Source organism: Cyrtonyx montezumae, unplaced genomic scaffold (assembly GCF_038088225.1).
Source record: "Cyrtonyx montezumae isolate F1298 unplaced genomic scaffold, pur_monq_1.0 scaffold_3, whole genome shotgun sequence".
NCBI lineage: Eukaryota > Metazoa > Chordata > Aves > Galliformes > Odontophoridae > Cyrtonyx > Cyrtonyx montezumae.
Window position 1 is genome coordinate 73,716,378 of NW_027072034.1, and position 26,285 is coordinate 73,742,662.

At 36.5% G+C, this 26,285-nt stretch overlaps 1 protein-coding gene across 2 annotated transcripts in view; it reads right to left on the reverse strand.

Annotated features, from left to right (window-relative positions):
* Positions 1–5,685, reverse strand: part of EPHA6 (EPH receptor A6) — a 472,327-nt gene extending 466,642 nt beyond the window's left edge. For both annotated transcript variants that reach the window (XM_065741888.1, XM_065741887.1), the window contains exon 1: positions 5,583–5,685. In XM_065741888.1, coding sequence (XP_065597960.1) covers positions 5,583–5,685 — 103 coding nt within the window. The remainder of the gene's footprint in view (positions 1–5,582) is intronic.
* Positions 5,686–26,285: the final 20,600 nt, after the last annotated feature.

A 26,285-nucleotide genomic window follows, 5' to 3' on the forward strand; every position in this document is an offset into this window, starting at 1 on the left:
GACTGATGATTCCTTTGAGGAATAAATATTGAAATGAAAAAGAATATTTAGAAATTAAGTATATTAAACAAAACATAGGTGTTCAGGCTGCTAAAATGCCACACAACTCTATTCAAAAAATAGAAACAAACATTTCTAGAAAAGTTCAGAATTTTAAGAAGTTGTCACGAAGTAAGGTCACTAAAGGAAAAACTATGAGAAAGAGTCATTCAAAAATTAAAAAGCAATCTAAGAAAAATAATCTGAAGAATTGCTTTTTCATAGAGTCAAGTTAATTTGTGTAGACCAATGCAGACAAAGAAATCCTGCAAAAAAAATTAATATTTTTATTATGGAAGTGAAATGTTCTTTTCACTAGTAGTTCTCGGTCCCTAACACTACACTGTGAAGACTGATGTATCATTTACAAGTTCAAAAATGGTTTCTGAAGATGCACTGTTCATAGCGGATACCTTTCTTTGACCTCTTTTGCGTGATACATGGTTTCCTAACAGCAGAACAGATTTCAGATAAATAATTTCTTTCCCTACTTATCTGTTTCTATACTGTTCACCTTTCTACCTCTGTGTCATGGATTTCAGCATTAATGGGCATGACATACGAAAGGCCAGCCTCTTCTTCATCTCATTCAAGGCAGAGAAACCCAGTGATCCTAATGGAGATGTTCCATTTTACACATGCAGCTAAAATAAGGAAATATCCTAATTGTGCTATATTTGAATCCAAGAATAATACAATGCTTCCCATACTGCATGTGCATATCAGTTTCTAAGTATAGGTGATTAGTTAAAGGAGACTGTAATCAAATTAGGCTTTTAATTTTACAAAACATAGCTAACAAATTGAATATTAAAGTACTGTACATCTGATTGACAAACCATCTACTCAACTGACTTCCCTAAAATTCACAGTTGAGAAGTCTAACATCAGATTCCCAGGAGGAACCTCAGAGTTTATACCTAATTATTTATCTAAAATACGCATCTGGAAACCCTGGAGGAGTTTTACATAGGAATATGGCTGACTGTCTTGCAGCCTCCTTCCTTCTTTCATTTGTGAACTGTTTGATTTGCCAAAGATAAAGTTTTATGTTGGTGCACTGACTGTTAAATTCACAGGAAGATAGGAATGGTCATTCTAAATCAAACCTAAAGTACGACTAATCCAGTTTTTAAGACCAGATAGAGAGCAGCCAGCAGCAGATCCTTTGGAAAGGGTTTTAAAACTTAAAGGAGGCATATGCAGGACAGTCACCATCTCCATGCTAGCTTTAGACTGGTTTCTAGGAACTGCACTGGTTTGTTTCCTAACACAAGCTTGACACCCACTGAAACTGAAAACACTGATCTCTCTGAATAAATCATAAGAGATGGAGAAAACACTCCTTGCTAACTGTCAGCTGTTCTCTTCAGCTTGTATTTCCATAATTTCTTCCATCATTTAGCATCCTCTCTTAAAAGGGCCAAACTGTGTAACTCTGGAAATATTTCAGATCCTCTGAGGTGTTTTCACACCCCAAATTACATGAGAATTAAAGAACAGAATTACAGAAGAACATGAGATCTTAATTGCAGATTGTTGAGCTATACAATTTTTTTACCTTTATTTCCATACCAATCATTCTAACCTCCCCACAATAACAAAATATTCAAACAGCAGTTAATACTGCTAAATACAAAACCACAAATATATCATGAAGCATTAACTTCAAATCTGTCCATCTCAGATATCTCAGATATTTATGGCATTCAAATCTAGACTTTTGGGTAAAAAAGTTATTCCATGCATATTTACATCTGTAGAGGTTCCATAGTCATCCTTATCACTGAAAAACCAAAAGGGTAGAAAATTTTTTTTAAAATATCTGAATAGACTGAGGTAAGCTTTGTGTTTTCCCTACATGCTTAAAAGAGAATTAAACTTTTACTGCAATAGCATTTTGTTTTTGTCTAATTATGTAAATGCTCACAAAGTGTACCAGCTGGACAACTGAACAGCAGAATCTGCCACAATGAGTACAATGCAGGCAGCAGCACAGCCTACTTCACAACACCTACATTTCTCAAAGAATGAGATATTCTCTAGCAGCAAAATATCAGCACCAGTGTCATTCAGAGAAAAGTTCAGCCTCTACACTAAGTCCTGGTTTCTTTAATACCACAGGAAAATTCTGAGTGCTGTATTCAAAAAGAGTACTTCTCTGTGATAGATTGTTCTTACATAAAATAAATATATGAATAAATACAAGCCAACGTCTTTGAACTGATGAAGAACTCAAGGTCACTAGTAATCTGTCTCAGATTTTAATATGTGAATCACAAGGTTCTATTACATACCTTGAGCTACCCAATTTACATCACAGATAATCACTGTGAAAATAGATGCTACATGAATTTTGGAATTGATGCTTGACATTATTCCTTAACTTAGAACTTTTTTTTCTTTTTTTTTTTTTTTTTTTTGCTGGAGGAAATGAATATGTATACCTTTTAGAAGGAAGCATAAGAAACGTAACTTGCATAACCTAGCAAGATATAGTGACAGCCGGTAACTGAAAAAGCATATAACTTCCTTTTACAGTTCACTGGTAGACATGATGAAGCCTGCAAGCTCTGTAGTTTACTTCAGAAATCAACTGTTTGGTGACAGATAATAGCAACTATAGTTTGCAAGAAACCGGTATATAAAAATTCTTTCTGCTTACCAAGTATGTGAAAACTTTCACGCATGCTTATCAAAGGATACCATCCTACTATTAAACAAAGCTATCTCTATCTTAACAAGCTCATGTTTTACACAAAGATCACATTTCAGATGCTCTTATTTGTAACTTTAGGTCTGAGAGTAGTTGACTCTAACAGCCAAACCAACCAACAACTCAGGCTGAAATCCTGCACAAAACTCACACAATCAAAATTCAGATGAACATGCATGCACTCAACCTACACTATTAATTGATGTTTTTGTTTCCCGCAGTTCAGTTTCAGACTGCAGTGACACAGGCAGCTTCCTACGCAGCTCCATGGCCTTGCTTACGTAAAGAATTTTTCTTAACAGTAAAATCTAGCTCTTGGCATGGTCATTATTTGTTTTTTGAACTTACCACTCCATTAAGATGAATGATGTAAGCTCACTTCTCTGTCAATAGTATTGTTTCTGTCTGCCTTGCTACAGATACTGTGAGACACCATGAATTGATTTACTGGTTGAAGAAAGACAACCTGAGAGTCTTGGAACTATATCAAAACAGATATCTTTCTGTTCGCAGAAAACAAACAAAAAGATAAACTCCAATATGGTTATTTATGAGACTGGAGTGCATTAATTCTCTGAAAATCCCTCTGTAGTAACAGAAAATAGATCATTAAGAATCAAGAGGAAGTGCTTTCTGTATACCAGATTGGATTAATAAGCTTATTCCCCTTCCACGTTTTTTCCCCGTCAAACAAACCAAGCAAAATCTTTGCAAGTTTGCATTAGTGCCGGTATGCTTGCAAATACAAAATAGAAGGCCAAACATTTTAGATAGTAAAGCTAAGATAAGTTGTAATGACTATAACTATTAGTGAAAACCTAAAACAAATTAATGCAAGCATGTTTCCAAGACACATAGTCTGAAATATCACCTTATGAAAGTAAAAGATTTTATTTTTTATTAACAGCCCAAATTTTCAATATATTCTTCATAGCCTTCACAGCTGGGATTCTAAACATTAGTAATTGGCATTTAAAACTTTTCCATGCAAGTATTTACATAATGTGAAACTGCTTCATTGAACTAATTTTCTTTTATTCAATTTCAGGTTTCAGAGAAAATCGTCATTAAAAGTTGATATTTATTGTTAGCATTTTTAAATGGGTGAAAATATAGTAAATTTTCAGTTCACGCGTTCGGTTGAGTTAGACTAATTATTTGACTTCTATGGTAAAATGGCAAAACCAAAGACAAGAGATCTCTCTCAGCATTAGAGGTTTCAAAACAAAGAGCAAAAAGAGAAGTTATTCAGAAGTTAAGAAGTTTATCAGTACTCTGTGCAGCCACTGCCTCAATATGTGAACTTGTTGGGAAAAGTTATGTCAACATCAAAAAATCCACTCCAAACTCAACAGACTTTAATTTGGGCTAAAGTGCCTTGGCAACCATTTTCCCCCTTTTAACTACTTTTCAAAATTATTACTAATTTAATCCCAGGGATATCAAATACAGATTTAGCAATTTACATTAAAATGTCCTAACCCAACTTGCACTACTTAATTCAATAATATGTAGAATCTCTTAATTATTCTCTAGCAAACGTGGATCCTTCTAGAGAGCATTCCTGCGTCTTGTTAGGTCTTATGTTAATGTGGTATGCACTAATGTGAGTGACATAAAGGAAGAACTGTATTGCACTGCTTTCCATGAGAATCTGACGTCTTCTAAAACATGAGTAAGGACAAAAAGCAATAGAGCATTAATATGACTATATGTTAACTGTTTACAGACTGAAATTATCCATTACATTCAGTGTAGAAGAGGTAAAGGAATGTCCCTACTATATCTGACTCTGAGTGCTGAAGGGTTTTGTGCCTGAACTATCACATCTTCCTGTTTTCCTGGTGTTTTATTCTCTCTTTTACTGTTATCCGTGTACGTATAATGAACACTGAGAAAAAGAATGTAAAAACAAAGTGTGAAAATAAATGAACTACAAATTCGGTAGTACTCCACAAGTAAAAAGCTGACTGCTCATTACTTCCCATCTCAGTCATACTCAGCACATCATTCAACAGTAATAGGTAACATAATTTCTGCTGGAAATGCTAGAAGCAGCATTTAGAGCTGCTGTTCACTCACACTCACATCTCAATAAGACCCCCAGTTGGGACTGGTAAATTGCATAAAAGCAAACTGAAAAAAATAATAAAAAAGTAGGAAAGACTCTCTGAACGTAGGAAAAGATACATCCTCCACAACTAAGTAGAGAGTTCTATAATAAATAAACAGTTATGGAAATGCCTTGCTCTATCCAGATGTTCAATAACGTGGAACACAATGTTTCACAATCAGTGCCATTTTTTTTCCAGTTCTTCCTATCAACATTTGATGCCAACTGAGTGTGCCGTGCATTTTAATTTTTATTTCTCTAAGTGGGGTGATTATCTTTCCAACCCAGAGGTATACTGCTTCAGTATGTACATTAGAGCCTAAGCAATTCAACAGCCGCCTTCAGCCGGACCTGAAGAGCACGCACCTGTGACTAAGACTCTAAACAAGGATTTTTTCGATCAGCCAAACCAGGTGTTAAGGGTTAAGTGTCTCTATCCGCGCGCGGCGCATCCTAAAGCCCGCTCGGCACGAGCCAGCTATCCCTTAGCAGTCCCATTTCACATAGAGGGATGCCGCTCAGCGGGGACAACTTTCAGTCCGCTGCAAGTTCGGCCGCTCCGGAGGGCAGCGCGGAGCCGCGGCCCCGCTCAGCTCCGTGCTGCCCTCTCAGCCGCGCCCAACTTTCCCGGGGCGGATGCCGCCGGACAAGCCCCCCCACCGCCGGCTGAGGATCCCGGAAAGTTGCGTCCTCCCCGCGGCCGCCCTCACCCACCTTGGTTGGAGGCGCCGTGTCCGCCGGCCGCGGGGCGCGCCGTCAGCAGGGGGAGGAAGAGGCCGAATCTCCAGAGCAGCCCCCGCGCCTCGCAGCACCCCATGGCTGGGGCCCGCCGAGCGCCCCGCGTCCTCCTTCGGGCCGCCGGGGAACGCCGCGGCTCGACCCCCGCCCGCCGCCCGCGGCCCCGCCGGGCTCCGGGGCGCGCCGCGCCGCCTGCGCTGCCGCCGGGGGCTGCCCGGGCCGGGGCGGGCGCATCCACCGGCGGCGTCCCGGGGCACGGCGGCGGCCAGGAGGGAGAGCGGGAAGGCGGCGAGGGGTGCGGGAGCCCCGCGCCGCACAGCCGCGAGGGGCGGCGGCGCCGACGAGCGGGAGAGCTTCGGCAACTTGGGGCTGAGCCCCGCTCCTGGGCGGCCCTTCAGCCCCGCACAGGCTCCGCCGGCAGCTCCGGCAGCCTCCTCCGCCGTCCGCGCCGCATCCCCGGCCGGAGGCAGCGCCGAGGAGCTTCAGTATCCCATAGCGGAGGAGGGTCCTGCCCCGCCGCCGGGCTGCTCGGCTGCAGGCGGGGACGGGCAGCGGGGAGCGGGGAGCGGGGCCGGGCTCCTCCTCACGCTCTCCGCGGCATCAACAAAACTTGCGGGGCGGCATCCCCGGCGCCGCCGCCTCTCGCCCCGCTCTGTCTCTGCCTCTCTCTTCCTCTACTGCGATCTCCGCCGCTCGCTCCCGATCTGCGTGTCGCGCTCCCGGCCGCGGCTTTTGGTACCGGCGCGGCCCCAGCCCGGCGGGTGCCGGTCCGCCGGGAGGGCGGCGCGGCCCCGCGCCCGGGGCGCTCGGGCACGGGCGGCCTCGCCGGCCAAACGTGCGGCCGGGAGCGCGCGGGGAGCGGTGCGGGGGGGAGAACGTTTGGGCGGCGGCGGCGGCCCCTCCTCAGCCGCCCTCCGAGGGGAGTGCGGGCGCGAGGTGCGCGGCGCGTCTCTGCGAGGGGAGGGATGGAGGGAGGAGAGGCGCCCCCTCGGCTCGCAGCCCGCGGGTCACATGCGGCCGGCTGGGCGCTAGAGGGGGATAGTTGACAAGGCAAAAAAGCCCGGGATGGATGCGCTGGGTGGGTGCTGCACTTGGAGCTGTCCCAGGTGCTGGGACAGTTGGAGCTGTTTCTTTTGTTTTCATTGAGCGTTTCGATTTCTGGACTTGTTCAAAGGCAAGAGGAAAACAGCAACAATAAAACAGGAATCACAGAATCACAGAACTGTAGGGGTTGGAAGGGACCTCTGGAAATTATCGAGTCCCCTGCCAAAGAAGCTCCCTACAGTGAGTTGCATGGGTAGAAGTCCGAACAGGTCTTGAATATACCTAGAAGACTCCACCGCCTCTCTGGGCAGCCTGTGCCAGGGTTCTGTCATTCTCACAATAAAGAAGTTCTTCCTCATTTTTGTAAGGATCCACATTTCTCCATATGAATTCCTAAAATCACATGTAGGAGAAGAAAAGCTGTTTGATTCCCAAGGTTTCTGCGCATCTGCAGATCCCATGCTGTCAGTGTGTAACGCAGCCACGGTGTCCTAAACCTCAGCCTAGCAGAGCTCCTCCTGAGATGCCAGAGCTGTAAATGGAAACAATCGCTTTGTAATGCAATAAAAAGAAATACATTCAAAACTTAGATTTAAGAATCAGGTCTTAGATTATTTTCAAAGGAGTTTTTCAATGGACAAAACCAACAGAGAAATACGCATTTGATTTATTATTTTTTTATGTGAATCCTTCCAGCTTATAGCTGTTCCACAGTGTTGCAAAATTTCCCACGCTTTGCTGAATTAACAACCTCACATAAGAGGGTGAAACGGTATTCAAAAAGGAAGTTTAAAAGGAAAAACTTAAGGAAAATATTACAAATTGTCAAATAGTTATTAGCATTTTGCCTTAGTTTCATGGTGGACATATAAAAACAGAAAGTTCTATTTTTCAAATTTCACCTGAAATTAATTATGAAGCATTGCAGTCCACAGTGCCTCGTGTTCTACTTTGGAAATAACAAGGTCAAAAGAAAGTAATGGACACGTTGTGCAGTTGGCTTTTGGGGGTTATGGATGAGAATCAAGATTCTTTGTCTTACATTCTTTTTTGTTCTTTTTTTTTCAGAAGTAGAGTGCTCTGCAACTATACTGCCAGAAAAAATTAGTGCAGGAAATCTTATACAAAGTCTCCCAAATTAAGATGGGTCATTTGGGCCATGCATGTAATTGACACAACTGCTTGTCCGCAACCTCTGAAAGTCTTGCCATGTATTAATACAAAAGAGCAATTCACACCACAAAAGAAAACTGAGATTCTCTCCTTCACATCTGCTGTTGCGTGACATACATTTGAGCTTTTTATAGTAGGTTTTCCTCAGACAGCCCTAGTAACACACATGCATATGTGTAGATGCACTCTCCATATACTCCACATGCTCCCTAAGTGTACTTGTGTGTCTCCATATACATCAGTATAAACATTGTTTGGGCACACTGTGCATTATCTATCTTTCATTGTCATTAATGAAGTAAAATTAGATTTTTTTCAAGTAGCTTGGAAGGTCTGATTTACCACTTACTTTGTTTCTACATGTGACATTAGAATATACCTGAATACAAAAAGAAGTAAGGAAAAATGTGACAGGAACGTAGACAAAATCTTTTTATATCCTCTCTTTCAAAAGCATCATTTAGCATCCTGGTAACCTTGAACTTCCAAATCTGAAAGAAACAGTTATGTAACAAGAGAGCATTTACTCTAGAGTCTATTCACCAGTATCTAAGTGGTCTAGAATTTCGAGGGGAACAACTTTGAAAGAGCAACACTTGTTCATTTAATAGAAAAACTATTTTTTATGGCCTTGTGTATTATGAAAACCAAATTAAATCTTAATTATTATGCTTTTGCATTTCAGATGTATAAACATGTTAAACATAACTGAGGAAAGAAAATACATTACATATAAAAAAGTAGAGTCCTATATACATATCTGTATTTTCCAAAATATAAAATCCCTTAGTAGTATGTAAATAGTGCAATATTATATTTATTCCTAGCACATAACTGTATCAGCTAAAAAAATACTAATGGATTTAATATCTTTATATTCAAATTTCTGGAGAGTATGTTTTTTATAAGCAAGGAAATCCAAATATTCCCATTCTTAAAATGAAAGATAATTTAATCTGTCCTGCAAACAAACAAATAAACAGCAACAACAAAGCAAGAAAGGAAATATGACATAGACACAGAATTATATGTAGTATGCTGTCTTATCTTGTTTGTATAGTTAAATGCATAGAATTTGTCTTTAATGTATCATATCTGTGTTAATTATCATAAGAAAAACTGTATCTTTCTGGAAAATAAGCAAAACTATTCCTTTATTTTAATATAATTTCTTCATAATATTGAGTGTTGTGTTGTATATTAGTCCTTTGAACCATTATTCACAACTGTATATGATCTAGTGTGATCCATGTAAACATTTTAATTAAGACTCTGACAGCACAGATTTAAAACCAATTTTAAATTCATTTTCCATGCAGCAGTCAATAGGATTCTATGATTTTAAAATTACTGTGATATCTGGACCAGCACACCTTCATGAAAATGTTTTAGAAAAGCAGAGCTCACACATGCTAACCTAAACTATAATATGTGTACTAAGAATATAATGTAATATTGATCTCTTACAGTCTGATCCAGTTGCTGTTTTTCCATGAATAAAATTCACTGCCGATTTGACAGTGTAACCAGAAGTGAACCTTTTAATAGCATATATCCTACTCAGGATTATAAATTGCACTTCATTTTCCCATAACACTGGATGTATACTCTTATATACTCATTTCTATTGAATTAGAACCATACAATTTTCATTCAGATGAGTATGCTTCTTAGTCTAGTACCACTTTTAATTTTTAGCAAACAATGACAGGCTGACTCTGGAGACCTACTGATACATTTTTTTTCTGACTACCTTAGCCCCCATATATGCTTATGGTATGTACAGAGATTCGTGTGAAGTATTTGCAGATTGTGACAGTTTTCTTTGTTTAAAAAACTAACCTCTCCATCACCAGGGGAAATGAAGGTTCATAAGGTTTCAGGTTTATTTTCTTCCCTATCATCATACAGAAAAAGACAATGAAGGAGAAAGAGATCATAGTCAAAAACAAAACTCTACATTCAAAGAAATCTGTTAGAATATAATGGTACTAAAACAATAAGTATTTGAATTCCGACATCAAAAATACTTTTTGAAGTACAGAGGTAACATCAGCACTTCAGTTGTAAATTGAATATGTTGCAGAAAATTTTGTTAAAGGTAACAATTCTGACAGATACAGGATCCAGAAAAGTTATTTGCCAAGTCTTAGCAGTTAAATGTATAAGTCACATTACTTGATTATATTTTTCTTTTTAGTTGACCTTTATATAATACGGACCAATGTCTGAACACACTCATTCTAATGCTCTGCACTGTGTAAGAAGGTGCAATTTAATTGACAGTTAACCAGTTATACCAAACAATGTTTTAGGGAAATTACTGACAAAATGTGAAGTATAGGAGTTTCATCTTTATCTTTTTACTCTCATGAGTTTTGAATTGCCTCAAATTATTTTTACACTAAAATTGCTGAATTGTAAGATTATATGATGTACAAGGCATTAAAATGTTAATCATTTTCCAATTTTATACATTAAAGTTCCAAAAGTTATATCTATTGCAACACTTTCTTCATCTTTAGTATTCACTTTTGTATTTCCACATTAATTTATAAAATAAACAAAATAACATTTTAAAGAGGTGATACAAGGAAATCTATTATCATATTTTTTGCTTGTAGTGTCTATATTTATATAGAATCTAGAATAGAATGCAGATATATATATAGATCCATATTTTTTTTATTAATAGGCAAGGCAGAAGTTAAAATCTAAGAAGTTTATGCTTAGCAGGGAAGTCTAATAATAGTAAAATAGTCCTGGGATTCTATCAAGAGTAGCAAATCACTTGGCAGTGAGTATCCTCAATATTTCAGTTTAGTGTGTGGAACTATGCTGCAGCAAGGCAAAGGAAATCCAGATAAAGGCAGTAGAATGAGTTAAGTCAAGGATCTGAAGGAGAGGAATGAATGATCTAGACCACAAAGGTAAACTATAACTTCACTGATGGAGGAGAGAAAATTCTCCTCACAGTGCTGGCAAAGATATGTGAGAATTGTAAGTATGACTGTGTTTTAGTAGAGCATTCAAATTAAATGCACGAGAGACAGAATTATGTACTAATCAAGCTCAGAAGTGCAAGAAATGTAGGCTTTTGTATAAGGGCTTTATCAATCTCCGTCAGCTCAACAATTCCAGCTATTTAATTGCAAACTGAGTTGGTTCTGAAAATGATAGCAGCGTCTTCTTCAAGAACAAAATGCTTTCAGGGAAAAAGGAAAAAAAGAAAAGAAGAAAAAGAACTGTAGTTACTGGAGAATGAGATTCTATTCAAACTATCCGAATAGTCCCCTTGACACAACTGAGAGTGATTAAGTGAGGGCATACTTCAAGACTGTGTCTGAGCTGTTTATCTCTTAGAAGTTAAAAGACTTACACTGCATTCTAAAAGCACATAAAGCTTCTTAGTTTCTTTTCTAAGAATACTTAGAACCAATTAATGATCTCAGTGAGATATTTATTTAGTGATTTGAACTAGTAATAAGTATAGACATAATTGAATGTATAATGTTACTGCTGTAAATATTTTGGGTTACAGTTACAAGATTAAATGTCCAGCTTTAAGTATCTAAATTTAATCAAATTTAAACACAAAAATCTTTAAAAGATGCTTACATTAAATTTGGATGTTTCTTTATTATAAAGAGACAAAAACTCAAATTTCATGCCATACTCGTGAAAATGGTGAAACCAAAGGTGAGGTCAGATTTATTCATATTGTGGAAAAGTGATAAAACTATAGAGTTCTACTTTTGAACTGTTTTATCTGTGGACTAATTATAGCTGCCTGTGTCTGACTACTTGAGTTTTATAACACCTCAGAAAAAAAAAAAACCAGAAAAAATCATATGCTTTAGTATATATTACTTCTGAAATCAAGCCCTGTGGCTATATACTATTTCACTTGAACTACTACCATATCTATTTAAAGATTTGAATCTTCCTGATTGTTTCTCCCTTTTTGGTACTACTGTCTTGTAGCTGAAAATGAGAGAATACTGAGGTTGGCTCAGTACAAATAACAGCAAAAGGCAAACAGCCAGACTTATTATAAAGACATATATTTTTGCCCTTATCCAACTACAGCTTAGTGCAGAAATTGCTTCAGGCACCCAAGCAGACATGTTTATCATTATCACAGATTAATGTTCTGTTTGAACAGTAACTCTTATTTGTGCTTGCATTATCTTAGCAACTGGTGTGATGTGGCATATACATTTCTGCACACCAAGTTGAGCTAATCCCCTCTAAGAGAAAGCAATTGCTCCCATGTAAAACTAGTGATTGTCTGCAGTAACCATATTATACATGAGACATTGGTGGCAATTATGTCAATATAGCTGATCTAACCTGCAACTACTTCTGAAAACGGTGAGTTAGATATTTTCAGTTATATGTAATGGTCCTTCACACCACCACAAAGTTAATCTGGTGCAATCACTTAGACATTCTACACAGAATACTCTAACTGTAAGTAATTCTGAAAAAAAAGTTAGCATTGAGCATACTATTACAAGTCTAAAAACATCTGTTCTTGGCACACACTCAAACAGGAAGTAGACATTCACTGTCTCTTTAGTGAATTCAGTCCTCACAGGCAACCTTTATTTGAACCTTAAAATATGAAAAAGACATCTTTGAATGCTGCCATTATTTGCTAATTGAACTTCAGAGAATACCAATGTCTTTGAGTTTATTCAGTTAAAATGATCATAAAATATCCAACAGTTAGCATTTCTTACTGTCAGAAGCCCTAAAATCGCAATTTTGCTTGGACACCATCTTCCTTTCCATCAGCAGTTACAATTCAAATATTTGATGTTTGAAAAATGCATATGGATGTCCAGGGTAATTTTGCATGTAACTCTAATGAGACATGGGATTATGTCTTCTTCCTGCCATTAAATATTTATGTCTGTATATGTCTGTGTGTGTGTGTATAAAAATAAATATGCACATGAACAAATGATAACTTTTTCAAATATGTTCCCTAACACTGAAGTTCAAATGGTTGCTCTTGATTTTACATGTTATAAGAAATCATCTGTTTTGTGAAAATATCAAGTATCCTGTGTATCCTAACTATGCATTTGGTAAAGTAGTATTTATAGTTGCTTAATTTTTAAAGATGTTATCAAAAGGATAACAAATTTCAGACTAGTATTAACTACTATTTAGGAAGCCATCCTCTAACTCTAGCTATCTGCAGAATTTTCACATGGGTTTCCCAACTTTTTACATTCTCATGAGTTCAATAAATCTTGTATTTACATTATTAGATGCCAATTGTGTCATTATGATCAGTAGATATTTTTCAGCACCTGTGGAGATGGCTGTATTCCCAGATGACTGTATTCCCTTCGAACTTATTTCAGTAGAAGGTATGTGTCTAAAGACAAAGCACAGAAAGTGGGACTGAGCTAGAATGTTCTGTATAAGGGTGGCTTTTAAGCTTCAAGCTTTTGAGTGGACCATCTTGAAATTTTTTTAAGATCGATGAAATTTATCTTTTACGCTTTCCTTTCTCACTTTCGCTACAATTGCCTAAGGTCCATTAGGAGAAGGAATTGAGGTACCATGATAAGTGTCCAAATGCTACTTACGATAAATAATTGAGAGCACTGTTAAAGAATGCTGCTATGTGCCAACAAGTCTTATTTTAAAACCTGAAATTTAATTACTGTTAAAAAGTAAAGATTGAAAAGACGGAGACTGAATTGTTAAAAATACAGATCTGAGATCTTTTTGACACATTACTTTTGTCTTTGTCTTCTTTCAATGCACAGGATCACTGGCATTCAGGACTTTAAAATCAAGTGAGACAGAAAGGAATTACAAACATCACTTGTTGTCAGCGTTAAAATGTAGCCCTCAGGAAGACAAACTTGGTTCTATCCTGACTTTTGCTACAGCCCTTTTCTGTAACAAGGAAGCTGCTAAAAGCAATGTAAATCTCAGGTACCTAAATTGATTGTGTTTGTAGTTTTTATCAGCTACAGACAAAACAGATGGTGACTGAAGTCACCAAAATTTAAAAACTGTCTCATCTCTTTTTCCTGATTCTGAATGCATCTCTCCCTTCCTGGTTCCCTATATACTCCCATTCTAATTTCAACTCACATTTCTCCTATGGGCATAAAGGTTTTGAATATATTTCTTGGTTGCTTGAGTAGATACGACATTAAGGAAACTTGGAACACATTGCTGACAGAAATCAGAAAGAAAAGACCTTCTTAAGTTTTGCAAAACTAATCTGTTTTTATCTAAAACTTTGGTAAATGAGAAAAAAGTTGATTCAAATTCTCTGATTTGACCCAAATTCAGCAACTAGTCTGTGGTACAATGTGGTATGTCAGACTGCAGTTTTACATCGTTCCTTCGCCACATTAAAAGGACAAGTGAAATTGAATCTTTCTAAGAGGATGTTTGCTTAAACCTTGAATAAAAAGGAGATGTCACTTTCCTTTGTATTACATTCTTGATTGAGTCTCTTTAGGTAGGTGTGACAGCTTTGGCCAAACTATAGCAGAAAGAACAAAAGGAAGCTATTACACTGCTGTTAACAGCTGGCACAAATGAAATGAGATTTTTTACACAGTAAAACTAAAGAGGGATAAAAAACAACATTACTAAAATGGGGAGATATTTTTAGGTTATAAGTTCAAAAGGAAATCAATCAAGAACATGCACATTTTTGTGAAAACTCTATGGGAAAGGATTTACATTTCTTTTAGAAAAACAAAAAATGAAACAGAACAAAACAAAACAAAAAAACCCACAAATAATAATAATAAGGAAAAATAAAAATCCAAGATGTGTATGTGTGATGAATATGCTTGTGACAGCAGCCCCTGGGAGGGATTACTTTGGACTTCTATTTCTCTGCTTACAGTGATCGTCTCTACACAAATATCAATTGCTTTCTCTTTGCTACAATTAATTATTACCTAAGAACCTCTAGCTGCTTTTACTAATAAAGCTTCTTTGCTGCTAGATCTTCAGCTGGCTGACTCTCACTAATCCATGCAGTGTTTTCTAATAATGTTGAACCGGATTTTAACACCTACTTTCTGGATGCATGGTTGCTTCTATTCGCTAGTGTTTAATTCACAGTATAATTTACTATGCTTTTGTGTGAATTACATAAGAAACGCCTGTGCACATTGACTGTGTAAAGAGATCCAATGTAGACTTAGAAGTACTAGGAGAAAACAATTTTCTTTAAAGGCTTTGAGGAAGAAATATTGGCAACATTTTATTCCATATTTGTTATCTTCAAACACCAACACACAAGACTCATTTTGGGACAATCTTAACCACGGAAATTACTGGAAAGTGATAGTTTTTTCAGTGAGGCTGTGCTTTTAATTTGTAAGAAATTATTTTAAATAAAAAATTGCATCACATAAAGGAGAAAATTTTCCACTTTGGATCCAGAAATCTATTCATTTGGATCAGTTTAAACATTTGTCGGCTTTGTAAGTGCTTATTACACAGTATAAAAAAGAATATAAAAAATGCTTTCTAAATGTACAGAACTACCCCACACAGTACTATTGTTTTTGTGAGAGGTAATATATTTCTGTAAATACACATAACTGAATGTGTTTGTTGTAGTCATCAATTGCTAATAGAGGAAATCTACAATAATAAATGCTAGATTATGTGTCTTGGAACCGAACAACACTGACTTATTAGCGTAAATTATATGAATTAGTTAGCATTATATGGTATGTAACATATTATCTTTTGACATATGATCTTTATTTAATCCCAGAATATGAATGACAAATGCAATAACAAGACCTGCAAGAAATGGGAATTAAATATCTAACAAGCTGTTTCTAACCAACAGGTTGTTTTTTTTTTTTTGAAGAAGAAGAAAGTAAGTCTTTAGGAACTATCAATTAAAGCAAGCATTTGAAATATTTTGGTACAAATTCTTTTAATAATCTAAGCCTGCATTTCCAGAGGACTGCTCATTCTCCTGAAGTGTTTACTTAATGCTATATTGAAAGTGAACAGTAAGCAGAAATTGACAGTTTTTTTTTCTAAGAATTATCAAACTAAATAATGTTCTTGTAGAGATGAGAAAGATGAAATAAATTTGTGCCACTGTCACTGCTTTTAAACAACATCACTTCTAACTACTTTAAACAAGAAGAGCATTTTTAAACTCAGAATATAGAAATACTCCACAGTATTTCATAATCAAAAGCCAGAAATTTTTCCTAATGCTTAAGAACTGGCAAACAACTTAATATGTCTTTCTCGAATTACTGCTTTTTAAAGACTGAACTGCTAGCAACTCAAACAATGAATTTTTTAAAGAAATTAGTCCTCTAAGGGCTGATAACATAAATAACATAAACACTATTTGAACAGAAAATATTAAAAGTTTTAAACTGCATGACAGGTTTTACACAGAGGATGGATAAAAGATGAGAGATAGAACTAAGTTTTTTTGTTATCTTTCACATACAAGATGCCACTAGAGGGACTTGTACAGCCAAGAGTAATTTACAGGAGCTTCAAAACGAATTGTATATAGATTATTAGCAAAAATTGAAATATGAATAAGCAGTGGTTATAGTGATATTTTTAAATCACACCTGAAAAGAACTGTGCTTTTCCATTTCTGTCTTTTCTTGACATCATCTTTTTTTTTCTTTTTTTTTTTTTTTTGCAATTTTCACATCCTAAAATACAAACATCAGGTGCACACTTTAGTATTATCTATATCACATAACTAAAAACAGACTTTGGTTTGACTTCTGAATATGGATTAAGTACCTTTAAAGTTATTCTTGCTCCCTTTGATTAAAATTCAATTTGTTCAACTCAAATAGTTCATTTGTTCCTGTGCAAGCAAGGAAATGTAAAACCGTGTGTATAGTTTACAAAGAAGCCTCATATATGAAGATGATGAATATTCCATGAGGTGAAAGAATTGAAGAATTTTCAAATGAATGTTGAGAAGATGTCTTTAAAGTGATCTAGCTGCACCAAATGAGTAACCTGCTAAAATGGGATAAGGAGTCTTCCACCCTGTGTTTATAAAATGAGTTCTTGTACTGATGAAGAAAAGATATTGATTCTTTGAAGATTTTATAATCATTTATTTCATGTAGTAAAATATTCAACTTTTGTCCAAGAAGAGAAACATTGGATTGCTATATGTAAGAAACAAACTGACAGAAAAATAAGGAGCCTAACTATCACAAAAAGATACGTGTGATTATCTGCTATGAGGCTGAAAGTGGGGTTAAAATGCATCTATAGTTGGCTTCATATTTATTCCAGACAATGCTCAAATTTACATCAATTTTTAGAAAATTAAGTGGATACTAATTTGTTTATATTAATGAGAAACACATTTCATGTGAGTATTTTGGCCATTGAAGCTAACCCAAGATGCACTATAACTTTCAGACTCAATCAAATGTAAAGTCTTGAGAAATTTTGGGATTAGCAAGAAAGTGGAATATTGTAACAGAGAAGGTATTAGAAGTGGTCTACAAAACATTAGTAGTTTAAGAAGAATGAATAAAAATTTAACATGTTCATAAAATTAAACAAAAGAACTCTAAAAAATAGTGTGAATTTTATTAGAATTTTGGCATTATATTATTCTGTCATCTTTAGGTTTTTACAACAGTTTTGTTTTTACTCATAAAGTCCCTAACAACAGAAAAGTTGACAGTGAAAACCTGTTCAATCTATAATATTTTGATTAAATTAACAAGGTAAGTAAAGTTCTCCCTCAAGAAGTTTCCAGTCACATGTCCTAATATGCAATGAGCATACAATAACAGCAAGTTCTATGCTATTTTGATAATGTAATGTATATGGATGATTATGTGACTGCAGAGAGATGATAAAAGCAAACCTTATACAACACACTTAAAATTCATAGTAAAAATTACTACTGTTTTACTAGCAGGGCAGTTACTTCTAGTGAAGGAGATGTTTCTGAGTTATCTTGACAATAAAATTACTGGAATGCCTTGAGCATCTCCAAATGAGAACCTCTAAATGAAAATTAAAGCACAAAGGAAAGCAGTCATGGCACACACTGACACATAAAAAATACCTTAATGTATGTAATGTAACTGGAAGGGACTGTATCATTAAAACCTAAATACAATAATATATATAATACATATTCATCAACTACTGGGCACTCAAGTGGGTTCTCTTACCTTTGGGCCCATGAAGTCATCACTCTCCTTTATCTCACATCTCATATGCTTCCTGAGCATGCAGCATCCTCTTAGCCTGTAAAGATAAGTTGACTTTTGCTGCCTGTGACTGCTACTCACATATACTGAACTACTAAACTGTCCCTGATGGTTATCATATATTTTTCTGTGTATTATCTTATTCTAACAACTAATACCTGGATTTATGAAAAGAGGATTAAGTGACAGGTCTACACCAGTCTCACAAATCCAGATTTATTTATTTATTTTTGAAATTAAAAGGTCAGGGTTGCAGTACAGCAGGGCTGTAGCTCATGCGGGGACCAAGTGTGAGGGCTTCAGCCAAAAGCAGCTCCCGAGGCAGGGGTCAACCCCGACTGCAGCCTCCCTGCTGTACAGTGCAGTTGGAGAACCTCCCTCAGTAGCCAGCAGGAGCTGCATGGGCTCTGGGCTCAGCACACCATCACCCCTAGAGCTCCTCCCATTCAGAGGGATGCTCTCAGAGCCCCAAAGAGCTGTTCTGAACCTTAGACTTAACACTAGTTTCTAATGTACTGGCTTAATCTTTTCCAAAAATCCCTTAGAATAACCATATTTGTTAGCTGCTTATTTTGAGGCATTGAAGACAAATTTGTGAATTATGGGAAATATTCTTCACAGAGCTGAGCACTCCAAATAGAAGCAGTCACTGCATGTATGCAGCCTGTCTATGGAAAAAAAAATGTGATTTCATATGGCACTGAGTGGCCTTAATGATTAACACCTGTGCACCGTAAATTCAAAATCCATTTTGAGAAAGCTTGTTGCCAAGATCTACAACATCAGAAGTATGCAGTACTTGCTGTTTAAGCATACACTTAAGACATGCTCATCTTCAAGGAAAACAGAAATCAGTGAACAGATCTCTCTTCTCTGCTCACAAGACCCATTATATTATCTCTACAAAGTGATCTCATCTGCTGCAATGTATGTCATGACATGCACTGTTTTTCCTCCTTCGTATTCAACATAGATTGAAAATTCACCCTAGAAAAAGTCTGCTATATCTTTTTCAAACAGGATAAAGTGCTCATTTGCCATTTGATACAGTTGCACTTATCACAACATGTAATTCCTGAAGGAATTTAAATACATATAAGCCTTTTTGGACATTCAAAGTAAATCTTTGCTTCAAAGATATTCATCTAAATTTTGTTGCTACAAATATCTAAAATTACAAATAGAGAACTCGTGTAAGCAGAGTATGTGATGGAAAACTATGATTTGGTGATATCATCTTCATTTTTACATGGATTCCATGAGATAGACATAACCTGACACTATCTAAAAGATGATTGTTACTAAAGAAGTGTGAAGTGAGAAAATATGAGAGAAATATTTCAACATATCCCCCATTCACTCTTTTAAAAATCTCTTTAGAGCTTAAAATTCAGTCAAATATAGAACATACAAAAACAAAACAATTATTTTCTCAGCTATACACTGTTTTTTTAATTGAGCTTAAATCTTTTAAATACCAAAATTAATACAGTAATAGCAGCATTTAATTCTACAAGTATAAACATTTCAAGAGGGATTGTAACATAAGATTTTTTTTTTCTTACGTTGGATGTTTAAAAGCATATGTTAAGACAAAACACTTCCTCCACTGGAGAAAGTAAATTCTCTCATTTTGTCTCTTTCCTTGGACCTCTTTCCTTCTCCTGTTCCCTTCAAGCACAAATCTGTTAAGAGTTGGATTTCCAGTAGCTGTTTTTGCTGAAAAGCATTGGGTATAAATAACTGTGTATTCCAGAAGGAGAAATTTAATCTTATAGAGAGAGGAAAAACAAACAAACAAACAAACAAACAAAAAAACATTCTAGTAATAGTAGCAAGTGTAATGCAAATAAATTATTTTTGCACTGCCTTCATCTTGCTATACTATGTGTTACCCTCATTATTTCTGAAACCGGAACAACGACAGCAAATGACTAAATGCTTCCCTAAAGATTTTACCTTAGATTTTACCTCTAATCTTGCCAAAGGCAGTATATAGATGTATCAGATTTCTGAAGGTGATACTGGAAGAGTCATGTTGAGAACATCAAATATTTTCTTGGTTTAAGAATGAAAGGTGACTGATACATAATCTACGTTCAGAAACAAAATTCTGTTTTCCTAAGTCATTTGGTATACATTTATTTCCCAATTAATATATTTTTTTGTTGCCTTCCCAATTTTATTACATGAAAAATATACTTCCTCTTTACTGGTACATTCCTTATTAATTTTTTCTTGAGATTTTTCAACACTTGTTAACTTTTTTTACATGCAAGTAAGCATAATTTGAAGGATTTTTTTTTTCCAATTTGTATGCATTTTTGGAGAGACTTCCTTTTAATAAAAACTTGAAATCTGAAAGATATTTGTCTGCAGCTCTCTCTCTCCCTTTTTCTCTGTTTATTTATTAATATTACTGTAGAGTGCACACCAAAAGTAGTAACATCAGAAGAGTATGTATGGAATTGTGTTTGTAGTCATCTGCAGTTTCTTTTAAAGCTTCCTGATGAGGCCAAGACTTAATTCTAATATTTTCAGTGTTTTCCTGTGTCTTCTCTTCTTCTGAACCAAGATTCATACATGCTGGGTAATCTGTTGCTCTGCATTGACAAATGTTGTTTTTGCATTCCTAGCAATGAACACAGCACTCAAGGTATCGGACCTATGAAATACCTATGAGCTTTGACAGATAACTTCTTTACTTACACTTCATTCTCTTTGGAAACCAGTACACTCACCAACACCCTCTGGTTAGAGGAATCTATTGTAACACTTATCAAGACATTCTCCATAAAGTCAGAGACTGACAGAGACACAGTACAATCATTAATCCTCCATGGGATACATAGTGACACAAGACGCTGCTTTACAAGCCACAGGGGACCACTTGCCTAGCAGACTGCCAAACTGTTCTTTCTGAGGAAGCATACAGTAATTCACGACTCCTGCGCATAACAGGGTTTCAACTGTGACCTCCATAGAGTCTCTTGTGCATATATTCATTTGTTTTGTTCTGTGAGATCAGAGAGATGAATTCTTGTTAACACCATGTCCCCTAGCCAGCTTTTATTCTGAATACAGAACATGAATATATGTAGAAGCCTGAGCACTGAGTTTGGTATTTTAGCATAAAGACTTAGAGACTACATACTGTACTTCAGTCTTGATTTAGGAACATATGTTTTCTACAGTGCATGTAGGAATAATGAGATTCTGGAATGGAATTCATGATGAGTAACAAATCAGAAAATGGAGATGTCTGAGCTAGCAAAAGGAAACAATCAGAAATTCTGGACTGCTAAAATGATTTTTTTTAGCTCAGACTACGATTTTTGAGGTCACAAAACTGTGAAACAGGGTGGAATGGGGGGCATGTTATTTTGCATTGAAGGTATGATAATTGCAACCTACATCCATAACTGAACAGAAAATGTTCTTAGACATTTATATTTCAAGCTGATTCCTGAGGATGAGGTCTAAGGTGGTGTGGGGGAATTTGGGAAAATTTGGGAAAAGTTTTGCTTCCTCTTTTAGCTGTTCCCACCATCCACATTGTATTTTATCCCTTTAAAACTTCCAGAAGCCCTGGAGATTGCAAACAAAATTAGAAGGAAAATTTTAAAAAAGTTTATTGAAACTTATACACAGCACACCGGATAAAGTCTTTTCTGCTGCAGATAACATCTGCAAGAACTATGTCAAATACTGACATATTCTCATATTTCAGAACTTTACAAACATAAGCCACAATATCTCATGTGTGGCAATAGTAAAAGGCTATAAAACTGAAGAAAAAAGGACTATTAGCAATATGAAAATCCTTGAACTACTGCTTGTTGGGATGGAGCCATTAGAATCTGTAAGTAAAAAAAAAAAGTCCTCATTTTCTTATCCTAAAAATGAAGTGTGTCAAGTCTCATTTCCATACTCACAGGTTGCATAATTTCTACAATGAGAGCATGTAACTTTAATTATGTCCACTCACAGTGGGATACAACATAGTTTTATCTATATGAATGTGCTGTATATTATATCAGGCAAAATTATTTCTTCTTAAAATTTTGTCCAATTCACTTTTTCTTAATACCTGTTAAATGCCATGAAAAAGGAAAGGAAAGGAAAGGGAAGGGAAGGGGAAGGGGAAGGGGAAGGGGTAGGGAAAGGGGAAGGGGAAGGGGAAGGGAAGGGGAAGGGGAAGGGGAAGGGGTAGGGAAAGGGGAAGGGGAAGGGGAAGGGGAAGGGGAAGGGGAAGGGGAAGGGGAAGGGGAAGGGGAAGGGGAAGGGGAAGGGAAGGGAAGGGAAGGGAAGGGAAGGGAAGGGAAGGGAAGGGAAGGGAAGGGAAGGGAAGGGAAGGGAAGGGAAGGGAAGGGAAGGGAAGGGAAGGGAAGGGAAGGGAAGGGAAGGGAAGGGAAGGGAAGGGAAGGGAAGGGAAGGGAAGGGAAGGGAAGGGAAGGGAAGGGAAGGGAAGGGAAGGGAAGGGAAGGGAAGGGAAGGGAAGGGAAGGGAAGGGAGGAATTCAGAAGGAAGGAAGGAATTTGGAAGGAAGGAATTTGGAAGGAAGGAAGGAAGGAAGGAAGGAAGGAAGGAAGGAAGGAAGGAAGGAAGGAAGGAAGGAAGGAAGGAAGGAAGGAAGGAAGGAAGGAAGGAAGGAAGGAAGGAAGGAAGGAAGGAAGGAAGGAAGGAAGGAAGGAAGGAAGGAAGGAAGGAAGGAAGGAAGGAAGGAAGGAAGGAAGGAAGGAAGGAAGGAAGGAAGGAAGGAAGGAAGGAAGGAAGGAAGGAAGGAAGGAAGGAAGGAAGGAAGGAAGGAAGGAAGGAAGGAAGGAAGGAAGGAAGGAAGGAAGGAAGGAAGGAAGGAAGGAAGGAAGGAAGGAAGGAAGGAAGGAAGGAAGGAAGGAAGGAAGGAAGGAAGGAAGGAAGGAAGGAAGGAAGGAAGGAAGGAAGGAAGGAAGGAAGGAAGGAAGGAAGGAAGGAAGGAAGGAAGGAAAAGGAAGGAAAAGGAAAGGAAAAGGAAGGAAAAGGAAGGAAAAGGAAAGGAAAAGGAAGGAAGAAGGAAGGAAGAAGGAAAAGGAAGGAAGGAAGGAAGGAAAAGGAAGGAAAAGGAAGGAAAAAGGAATTAATTTCAGTACATTCATTTTAAAAAACATATTAATCTGAAATGTAGGTAATGAAATATTGTATATTACCTTATCAAACAACTATGTTTATGTGTCACCTTAATAATAGTACTATCTTACATTATTTGATATAACACCTTCAGAGTTTCACAGAAACTACTGTGAGACTCAAAAATAATGAAAACACAGTCATATATTCTCATTATATTTTGCATGTGAACTTCTACCTAAATTATAAGTTAAAAGTTTCAGTTTCATTCTGTAAGATGTAATACGTTTTCTAAATTTTTGAAAGCAGTATTCTCTCAAGTTATACAATAATTTCAGTAAATGTATTTCACTAAATTTTAAAAAACTAAACCAGTTACTGAAAAGATAATGAGTATAGTTTGATAGCAGACTTTGATTTCTTAAGTACACTAAGGATTCAAGATACACTGCAATATTTTATTTTTAATATTTTACTTTTTTTCCAATAGAATTTTCCTATTACACCATTTTCAGACTAACTTTTTTAAGTCAGCTGAACATTCTGCTTTGAATAATTTACTTACAGTGAAATTGTAAACTGCAAAATCCTATCAGATTTCATGCTGAAAATAATTAAATGCATTTATCATTGATGTTACAGGTTACATGAACTTTCCCAGTGATTGATAAATGACACTAAATATATGTATTTACTTGGTTTTTATAGTGTTAGAAAGAAAAGTATAAGAGTAAACAAATATTCTAGAAGTAAACAAGTCTTTCTTTTTTAATTGAGACAATGAAATCATTGGCACTCTTAGAACTTGAAACTTTATGTACTTGTTTTTTAATTTGCTGTAGTGAGTCAGAGGTTTGGACTATACTTGATGACAATTGTCTTCTTTTTGACTGCTTAATTTACAGAGCAGTAACTGACAGTAGTGCAACCTTTGGAAAAAAAAATAACTGTTTGCCACAACAGATGGTTAAAACTCCTGACCCATACAGGCTGTCCAATGGTAATCAGGAATAACACTTGCCATAACAGCTCATTGTGTCTTAAATAAATAAAATGACCATGTTGTTCTGACAAAAAGTTAATACTTTATTTAAGACACAGTTTAACAACTACAGAGTCCACCTAGTAATAGACTATTTTAATAAGTAGACAAAATACAGACAATGTTATTCATTCTATGCTTTTAGGATATTATGAACTATGCAATTCACGATCATGTTTATTTCAATACTTAATTCTTTTGTTCAAGATATGTGTGACATGCCCTAATTCTCTTTTTAAACTAGACCAATGAAGAGCAACCATTTCAAAAGCCAATGGATAGAACTGGGGTGTTAAGCAGAAGTGAGGATTAACAGTTCCTGCTCTGATACACACAGATTAGATAACAAGAAGACAAATTATTTTCTTAAATGTAGAACTAGTGTTCCTGAAATAGCTTTCCATTAATACTATACAATTTTGTTTATTAATTAATTTTGTTTTAAATGAATGATAAATTTACATCAGACAGGATCAGATTTTCCTTACTGATTGCAAAGTATATTATACTATCCATGCAATTATGACTGCATTCCGCCTTTCCAGAATAAAATAAAATAAAATAAAATAAAAAAACAGAAAAGTAAAACTGCTGTATATTACATCAAGACATCCATATATAGCTATTCCTATTATTTAAATGTCTGCTAATGTAATCAGCTTCAGCTTGTTCTAAAGGCTCATTTCCATTTACTTTTAAGTTCTGTATCAACACTTCTTTTCTTCCCATGAAAAATGAATTCAAATATTAAGTGATTTAGTGATTGTCATTCTTCTTGCTGATCTGAAACTGAGGAAAACTTCAGTTATTTAAACTATCTAATCTATTCAAGCTACAAGCAAATCTGAACTGGATACCAATTAGTGAAAATAGGATTTATGCCTGCTTCCTAGTTTTCTAGACACTAGAAAGCAAGGCTTTTCTGTATCTTTCTTCATTTAAGAACGTATTTGACTCCAAACACATCAAGTTTGCATTTCCTGCAAAGCTTATATGACTTGTGTTCCTGGCAATACTAAAGTGCTGATAGGCAGTTTTCTTGAATGGTTAGCCTATGGAAATTCTGTTTGTGCACCTATTTATAAGAACAGGTGTTGGTGCTAGGTAAACTTTTCCCACATACTTCAGTCCTATGGCTGCGCTAGCTCTTTCATGTCCATTTCTGCCTCATCTCAATTCTCTTTTCTGGGATATTAATTGACCATTTTTTGCCAGATCCCTTCAATCTGCTCCACATGGACCAATTGTTTGATGGAGAAATTTTCATTTGCACAGCTCCCCGTGAGCCATGGTTTTCAAGATGAGATCCTCAAGAAAGGCATTGAACAAATATAGGAAATAAAAACAGCATGAATTTAAGTGGGAAAGAATGCAGAAACACAATGGGTTGACCTGTAAAAAAAAATCTGTGTATGTAAGGACTTGAAGACAAAAGCATTCAAGGATGTCTTATGCCAGAGATAGCTGCCAGATGTTATCTTGTTATGTTAATATATTATTTCTCTTGACATATCTTCTTTAATGGAAAAGAAAGTAGAAGGACCTGAAGCCCTTCTAAACAGCTGGAAGTCCATCCTGGAGAGATGTTTGAGCTATAAGTGAAGAAATAACGCGCCTGTAGTCAGATGTTCTGACTGGCTTAACACTCAGCAGCTCTGCTAAGTTAGTACTGTTGTACAGTGCTACTAATGAAATCACTGCAAGTGGAAATATTGTTATAACATTTACAACTACCTGCCAGTTTAGAATGTATTTCCTACAACTGTCTGAATAATTGGTTCTGCCAAAAGTGCAGTTCTTCAATGAAAGAGAAATTTAAGATTTTAAATTATTATGTTTTTAAATATGATTTTCAAACCAAAATGTAGCCCTTTCAGAGTAAATCTTAGTGCTACATATAAAAATAGGAGCAGTGAGAGACAAAACAACAAACAGCAAAGGCCTATCATCCTCTTAATTCGTATTCTCCTCTGGCATTATGAGTTGTATTTAGACTTGGGGGTGAATAGTAAGCTATTTTCATTCTATGCATTTCTAGTTACTATCTAGAAAGCAAGAATTCTGTAGCAG